Here is a 9,054-nt window from a genome sequence, read left to right on the forward strand (position 1 = left end):
AACAGCCTATATAGCTTAAACCTATATTGAACTGGTTTTCAACTAAAGTCTTGGTTGGCATTAGCTAGCAGTTTCCTACCCCTTTCAGTTTTATGCTCAGCTAAGGTACCTGACTTCTTGGTCTAACCTACTTAAAGGAATGAAGAAGTGTAATGAATTGACACTGCTTTGATTTCATCCATGAGGGAGACCCTAAAAGAGAGTATTCTAACTTTAGTGCTCACATGTCAACTGCAGCTAATGATTAAAACTTCTTTTGTATTGTTTTGTCTGACAAGCAGCTCAAAACCTAAACAGACTCAGTTTGGAGTGTTATGAAAGTGAAAGGAGCACATTATCATTTTGGAAAGACAAACATTAATTAATTAATTCCAGAACCAATATAGCTCATCATGCTTTAAGTTTTTAGAGGTATAAATTAATGTGTAGTTCCAGAACTGTGGAGGAGTGGGACGTACATAAGATTAGATTACATTACATTAGATTATAAACCTGTACCTGTGCACTGGCCACAAACACCATCACATCTCCCTCCTCTCCTCTTCGGTGCAGATCCAACACCATGTGACAGGCCGCAGCCACAGGTTCTTTCCCCGATGAAAGTTCTCTATACAGCGTTTCTACTTTGTCGTCTTTCACAGCTTTCCTGTCCTCTACTCCACCCCCCTCTTCCTGGTCTCTGGTTGGAGGCTCAGTGTGCAGGCTGTCCAGGAACAGGTGAGGAACAGAGGGTCCTAAGAAGGTTGACAGACGAGGTGCAAGCGTTGGGTGAGTGAGGAGAACCACCCGAAAGGTGTCCGGCCTCTGGCGGCAGACGTCACACAGCAGGCCCAGCAGCACGTCAGTGGACACGGTGCGCTCCTGGAGCTCGTCTAGCACTACAACGCCATACTGATGCAGCAAAGGGTCTGACATCATTTCCTCTAGCAGGAGAGTGTCACTGACAAATCTAGAGAGGGGGAAAGGAAAACAGAGACTACATAAGACACAGAATCATTTTAACAATTTGCACTTCTGAGCACTAAGAGACAGACATGTTCAAAATAGCTAAAAACCTTTCTGGATGTAGGTTTCATCGATTTCAGCATCAGAGAGAGCAGAACAGAACACAGGAATCAACTTTCAGTGAAAACATTAGTGTAACACTTTCCCTGCCACCTTAGACATAAAACTGCAAGGACTCGAGTACAAAAAGTCAAGGTGTGGCTGTAAGCAAAACAAAGACCCAGTAACATTATCAGACAAAACTTGTGAAATCCAATGATGTGATCCATCTTACCTCTGGGGAGAAAGCAGTTATACAAGATAGAGATTTTCTGGGTGGCACTGCTGTTTTTGTGGCAAATACTCTCAGTTGCTTTATTGTCCTGCGTTTAATGAGAAGACTGACACTGCTCTTGTTTCTGGTTGTTAAATATGAAGCTGTACGCAGGAGTTAATTAGCTTCAACAGCATATAGAGTAGATTGCAATCATGGCCAAACAGCTTGCTTGGGCCATTTCAAAGCTTAAACACATACCAATATCTCTGGTGTTACAGGAGACAGCATGCTGAATACATTTTCCTTTGTGCAGTGCCTTGGTGCCTTGAGAGAATTAGGCCTCATACAGAACTGTGGTTTTTAACGAAATGTGCGATTTTTACAAACTAGAGACTAATATCAATGAGTTTTAAAGGGGTTGGTAGACACCTTTTTATAGCCCAATCTTTATGCTAAGCTAAGCTGTTTGACTTCTTATTCTAAACCCACAGTTAATGTAAAGATGTGGCAGTAATATCAATCTTCTCACGTAACATGTAGCAAAAACAAAAGAGAAGAAAAAAAAGAGTACTCTCTAAAAATGTAAAACTATTAGTCGTAGTATTGTTAATAATCTTTCACAAAAAACTGTTGTTAAAATAAAGAATTCTGTGTGTGAGTGTGTGTATTAAAATTATGAATACATATGTAGTAAAAAATCGAGCTACTAATGAGGTAAATTCATTGTGTTACTGCTGAAAGTGGTAAGACCGATTATTCATTTTTTATGGACAAATTCAATGTCATTTAACCATTTCATGTTGGTTTTGCCAAAAGGGGGGGAAAAAAAAGAAACTGTCCACTTTGAATTTTAAAATAAACTCTCTTCTGAATGTTAAAGGAATCCAGACTCCCATTTTGTGGTGGTTCTAACATGGACTGCAAGGTGGCTCAGTTGTCAGCACTGTCGCCTCACAGCTATTATCCATGGATTCTAACCTGAGCAGGGTGTCAGGTGTACAGCCATCATCATGAGACACCCTGTAGCCCACCTCCAGGCCCAGGCTGAGGTCCATCTCATCAGCCACGCGAAGGGCCAGACTCACTGCTGCCACCGAATAGGGCTGAGAACAGCACACCAGGCCCTGAGAAAACTCATAGGACAAAGCATACTCCACACACCACTGTGGCACCTGCAAGGAGGACAGGAGGAAGAAAACAAGAAAGACTGAGGTTAGCAAGAGTAGGAAGAAGTAGCATAATACTGAGGGACATGATTTATAATGCATACACTTCAAATTTGCAAGACACAAGCTATGAAAAGGTGTTGAACTACTTTTGCCACATCTGTGTTGTACATACTGTCTCTATCCTCCATGAAATTGTTATGGCTGCCATGCAGACTTGTGTGGATTGGTCAGGGTTACTTCATTTCACAGAAAGGACAGCTAGCGAACCATGAGAAGATTTTCTCAGAATTTGACAAAAATTGCATTGGACTAGGATCGCTGACTTCACTTTGAACTGTCCTTTTAGCATCATTGTTTTGGGTCTTTACCCACTCCTGATGGAAACATCAGTGTTTTTGGTAGCGAAATGCTCCATTATGTTCACCAGACAGTCTGTAACTATGGAAATGGGCTTATAGAACTTTATCACCACCGTAGTTGCCTATTACTGCTGGAAAATGAGGCTAAAAGTGGTGCAAGTGAATTACAGTGGCATTTGTGGGCCAAAAAAACCCAAAACAAAACAAAACAAAGAGCTAAATTGCTGTGTATACCTGAAACGGAACTGTAGAGTTAGGTGATAGGTTCATTATTATAACCAACCACTTTCATGTTACACACACTCAGTTGATCCAGTTTTAATATAAAGGAATTGATCAGTACGTCTTTAACAGCTAGGGTTCCATTTACTTCAGCAGCTCGTCTTTAACTTCGTCATCTGCCTTCAGTGCTCAGCAAGTAGTGAACGGTAAGTTTATCAGTGTTGTTTAATGGCTGCCACTAGCTGCTGCTAGAAATAAGGCTGATGACTGAAGCATACAATAAATTCTAGGATCACTGGGTTACTCACATTGTTAGTGTTTTAACAGAATCCAGATAAAACACATACAAGAGAAAGTGAGGTTTTACAAGATTGAATTTCCCTTCTGGGATAAATAAAGTATTTTTCATTTCATTCATTCATTTTCATTCTTACGGCTAAAGGTGCTTTGTGGAATTTTCTTGAGACAGTGGTTAAGTTTACATGCACTGTTTCTGACTAAAGCACACTGTGTACATCCTAAGAAATGTGACGTGTACATATCTGTCTTTACATGTTCGCTAGCTTGTAGTCCATAGGATTCTTGGCATGTCACTGTCACTGACTTTAGATACGTGCAATAGTATAAACATGTGGCACAAAAGTGTGTTACGCTGACCTACAGACAAATCAGGGACCTGTTCACCAGAATATTGCTTTGTAGTACCACTGGGGTTAAAAAAAAAAAAATCAGAGGTACCTTTATAACCAACAAATAAAATCATCATGTCATACTCCAACAACTGTGTATGATGCACAACTATCAGCTGTTTCTACTAGGCTTTCATTGACATGCTTTATTGACAGTACTCTTGCTCTATACATATTCGAGTAATAAATTAACAAGCAACTAATGTGTCATCCATGAAAGACTAGAGCAAACAAACCAGCCCCTAAAATGGATATTGAACAAATATTTGATCAAAACCTTCATTAGATCTAATGGCGGGGCCAGTAAGAGACAAGCTCAAGGCTCAAACACCAAACAGTCCCAGGATGAGCTTTTTGTGGAAGGTAACGAGGATTCAAACTTTGAAAAAACAATTATGAAATAAGACAAATTATGCCAAGATATGTAAAGGTAATCTCCATAGCTTCAGGGTTCTGACATATTTTTGTTGTTCTGAATTACATTTTGAGCAACATATAGGTTCTCATTCAAGTGAGAGTCAAGACAGAAGCAATAACCAACCTTACATGAAGCCAACAGTTACAGGTACAAGGGTCAAAGTGGCAGTGCCTTGGAAACAGCTGAAATAAGCATGGTTGTACCAAAATGGTAAACATGCAGCAGATTAAAGGAGGAGAAAGGAGTTTTTTTTTTTTCTTTTAAGATATGAGGCCGTGGCATAAATTGCACAAATGGAGTCGAGGGTGCTGAAGAGGGGAGCCCAGAGCGCTTCTTGATAAAAGAAGTGTTCTGGTTACAACAGAGCAGTGAAAGTCGACTAGAGTGGTTTAATGCTGTCATTCATTAGCCTGAGGGCGGCAGGACAGAGAAGCAGGTATATTGATAACTAGGTCAGCGCTGGGAAAGGCCTGACACAGAATAACTCATAAAGAGAGGTGTATAGGCTTACCAGCTGATAGCAGTATAATGGTAAAATTGGCAGCATTTGTATTAACACTTGGAAATACATGAAAATATTCAGAAAAATATGCAATTCATTTCTAATAAAATACATATTTTATTTGTAATGCCAGTAATACACTATACGGAAACTGAAATGTCACCTCTGCTGTTTGCTTTATCACGTTATCCCTGTTTTCTGGTCATGCCTTCAGACTCTATCACTTTTTCCACACTTCTTTGTACTGTGGAATTACTTTGAAATAACTAAATGTTTTTGCCCATCAATCTACCCTCAATAACCCAAAATGAGAAAGCAAGACATATACAGTCATGGAAAAAATGATTAGACCACTCTTGTTTTCTTCAATTTCTTGTTCATTTTAATGCCTGGTACCACTAAAGGTACATTACCTGAAGAATACAATGAACACGACAAAAAATGCAGCTGATTACATCATACTTTATGTCCTAAGCTTAATTGTATTCCCAGGGTATATGAGAGGCCATTTCATGTCATTAGCAGCACTGCAGTTGCAAAGGCCTGGAGTGGTTTCCTGCTTACATTCAAGCTGTAGCACAACTCAGTTGTCAGCTCCCACATAATGCCTAAAACAAAAGAATTATGTGAAGCCACAGAGGCAGCCATCTTGGCACTGCTGGAAATTGGCATGAGTGAGAGACAGGTAGCGAAAAAACTGAAGATCTCCAAGACAGCTGTTCATTACAGTAAGAAAAAAACAAGCCCAACATGGTACTACCAAATAGCTAGCTGGTCGCGGCAGGAAATGTCTTTCTACGAGATGACCGTGCACTCATTTGTTCCTGTGTCAGGAATCGTCGTCAGACCTCCAGGGACCTTAAAAATGAGTGGGCACTGTGGAGAAATGTGACTTGTTCGGCAAGGACAGTTCAGATTCTTGAAGCTGGTCTGAAGTCACACAGGACATGGAAAAAGCCCTTCATCAACCAAAGGCAGAGGAAAGCCTGGTTACTCTTTGCTGGGGATCACAAGGATTGGACTGTTGATGATTGGGCTAAGGTTCTCTTCAGTGATGACTCCAATTTTCAGTTCATACCCACTTCAGCCAACTTACTGGTTAGCAGGAAGCCTGGAGAAGCCTACAAACCAGACTGTCTTGCCCCTACAGTAAAACATGGGGGTGGATCAGTGACCATCTGGGGTTGTTTCAGTATGGGTGGAACAGAGCAAATCAAAGTGTGTGAAGGGCGAATGAATGAGGTCATGTACAGGGCTACTCTTGAAAACAGTCTTCTTCCATCAGCTGGAAAACTCTTTCCTGCCTTGAATGACTGGATTTTCCAACAAGACAATGCCCCTTGCCACACGGCAAGGTCAGTTAAAGAACCAGAACATTGGAACCATGCCTTGGTTTTGTCAATCACCAGATCTAAATCCAATTGAAAATCTGTGGAAAATCATCAAATGCAAAATGAAGAACAACAAGCCCAAAAACAAAGCAAATTTGTCTGAATTTGTGCAACAGGAATGGGCTGCTGTGACAGCAGAACAATGTCAGAAGCTGGTGGAGAGCATGCCAAGACGCATGGAAGCAGTCATCAGAAACAAAGGTTATGCAATCAAGTACGAACTCCTGTGTGTATCATGTGACTAAAACAGACAGAAAAGAAAACATGGAATGCCTAAAAGCACGTGTTTTTGGCAGTACAATACCATAGCTATTGATGGAAGAACTTAAGTGATTTTGGTTCTTATCAAGAAAACCATGGAAAATGGTGAGATATCAGCTCTTAAATTACACTCTTATGAGCTATTGTTGTTGTTATCATTATATTTGTCCAAACAAATGTACTTTTAGTTGTACCAGGCATTAAAATGAACTAGAAATTGAAGAAAACAAAGGTGGTTGAATATTTTTTCCATGACTGTATTTGGAATTTTTAGCAAACGTATTAAATCAAAAACTGAAAATAGTATTCCGACTCTTTACTGTGACTCCCTATTGTGGTCAGGTGCATCCAGTGTCTAGAGCATGACTGGAGGCAAACTAAAGGAATTTCACATAATTTAGAAAGGGACTTATTAAAATGTATAAGTTCTACTGTTTATACTATGTCCATAACCATAGACCATAACATTCTTTGGAGACATTTGCAGCAAAATTGTGACTCCAAAATTGTGACTGGAATCATCAGGACTCTTTTTAGATTTGATTATCTGGTAAAACTTAGTAACAAAGCAAAAATTAATTTGTTTGGGGAAGTGACCAAGAAGCAGCAAGTCATCTGCAGCGATGGAAGAACCGGCTAGAACAACAACCATCTCAGCAGCACTTCATCAATCAGACCTGTACCAAGACAGAACTTGGCATGCAGTCATTCTTGAGAAACAGACATGGCCGCCTAACTGGAGTTTGCCAAACTGCAACTGAAGGAAGGAAACATTCTCTGTTCTGATAACTGAACTTCCAAAGGCCTATGTCTGTTGAACAGGAGGCACTGCTCATCATCTGGTTAATAGCACCCCAAAGGTGAAGCATGGTGGTGGCAACATTATGGTACAGTGGTGCTTCTCAGCTGCCGACACAGGGAGACTTGACAAGACCTGGAAGAGAAACTGCTCTAGACTGCACCAACCTGACAGTTCACCTTTCAGCACAACAGTGACCTGCAGCATATGTGTCAGGACAACACTGGAGAGGTTTCAGGACAAGTCTCTGACTGTTGCTGAGTAACCAAGTCAAAGTCTAGACTTAAACCCCAGAGCGCCTCTGTGGAGAGACCTCAAAACAGCACTTTACAGAAACTTTACATCCACTCTGATGGAGCTTTAGAGGATCTATCACAAAGAATGAAACAAACTTCCCAAATCGAGGTGTGTAAAGCCTGTAGAGGCTTAGCCAAGCAGATTCAAAACAGCAACTGCTGCCAAACGGGTTTTAGTAAAGTACAAAATTAAGGCTCAGAGTACTTTGGTAAATTAAAAGTTTTAGTTTCTTAATAGGCTTGCATACATTTCTAAAAACATGTTTTCACCGTTTTATTACAGGTTACTGGGGGTGGATTAGTGGGAAAATGGCCACTGAGTTCATTTAAAAATAAATTTCCAACACATTAAAGTTTGCAAAAGGTGAGGTCTGAAAACCGTCTGAAAGGCCACACATAATATCATTATGTGTGGGGACTAGGGATGTCGCGAAAACCGATACCTCAGTACCCAGTTAATTCTGAAAACGTGATGGTATTTGTTTTTCTATGGTACCAAAGACAACATAGATGCCATCGCTACTAGAGATAACAAAAACAATGCGGAATTGTGGCAGGTGCATCTGTTGTAGGAATGCTCCACACCTAACGTTTATGAACATAATAATCGAACATAATCTTGTTGAAACTAATTTAGGAAATCTTATTACTGAGCTGGGTGCTGCTCATAATATTCATAGCGAACGTTAACACTCTTCAGTCTGTCAAAATAAGACACTTCGTGTCAGTTTTTTTGGAATATATTCTTTTGATCTTAGACATTAAACAAGGTGATCACAGCTTGATTTGATGAAACCTGGTTTAGAATTATTGCATTTACAATATATTGGAGTAACTTATGAGTTCCACGTTACCTGGGTGCTTTTTCCAGCTCCACTGGGTGCGCTGAGGATCACCATGTTGTGGCTCTCCAGGTGCTCCAACAGACTCTGCCTGAGCTTCCACACAGGAAACTTCTGCCTCTCTTCCAGTAGGGCATAGTAGCGCGAAGAAAAGGGCAAACCATCATATGGGTTCACCTCTAAGTCTCCTAGCCCCTCTGCCTCTCCTCTTCCTCCATCTCCGTCATCATCCAGATCCCCAGACAAAAGGGAAGAAACGGACAAAGAGTCTAGGGCTGTGGAGGGCCGCAGGTGGGATCTGAGTGCCGGGGAGGCAGTGGACGGCTTTGCTGGAGGTGATGACATCATTAGCAGGGGGCAGGGATGAGGAAGGAGTGATGGGCTAGTTCACAGGCAGGCCTGAGTTTATCTGCAAAGAGGCAAAAACAATAATGACTGGAGCAAACTTTACTGAATGCATGAAGAATGATTCCTGTTTTAATGTTTTCTGAGTTGCATATAGACCTAATTAATACAGCAGCAGCTACGGGAAAGAAAAGACAAACATTAACGTGGACTATAGGGGCCACAGTATGTCCCGTTTGCCTCAAATGGGGCCTTCACAAGAACCTGCAACATGTTTGGTATTAAGCTGTGGAATGCTTGTCTCCACCCCGAGGCCACTGAGTGTCTTGGACAGCTGCAGTAGACATGGTCTCTTTAGAGAGGAAGGCCTTCAGGCATCTACTGGTGTGCTGGTTTATTCATGTTTGAAGAAGACAAACAGCCGATGAAAACAGAGGAATGAGTGTTTGACACTATTCGATATTCCATTAAATAGTGGGGTAGGATATGGATCAAATCTT

At 41.0% G+C, this 9,054-nt stretch overlaps 1 protein-coding gene across 1 annotated transcript in view; it reads right to left on the bottom strand.

Annotated features, from left to right (window-relative positions):
- Positions 1-8,557, bottom strand: part of dqx1 (DEAQ box RNA-dependent ATPase 1) — a 33,229-nt gene extending 24,672 nt beyond the window's left edge. Inside the window, exons 1-3 of the mRNA XM_008303535.1 lie at positions 8,222-8,557; positions 2,240-2,433; positions 499-949 (exon numbers count right to left, since the gene is read on the bottom strand). Coding sequence (XP_008301757.1) covers positions 499-949; positions 2,240-2,433; positions 8,222-8,557 — 981 coding nt within the window. The remainder of the gene's footprint in view (positions 1-498; positions 950-2,239; positions 2,434-8,221) is intronic.
- Positions 8,558-9,054: the final 497 nt, after the last annotated feature.

The sequence above is a fragment of the Stegastes partitus genome, unplaced genomic scaffold, assembly GCF_000690725.1.
Source record: "Stegastes partitus isolate 25-593 unplaced genomic scaffold, Stegastes_partitus-1.0.2 Scaffold2028, whole genome shotgun sequence".
NCBI classification, from domain to species: domain Eukaryota; kingdom Metazoa; phylum Chordata; class Actinopteri; family Pomacentridae; genus Stegastes; species Stegastes partitus.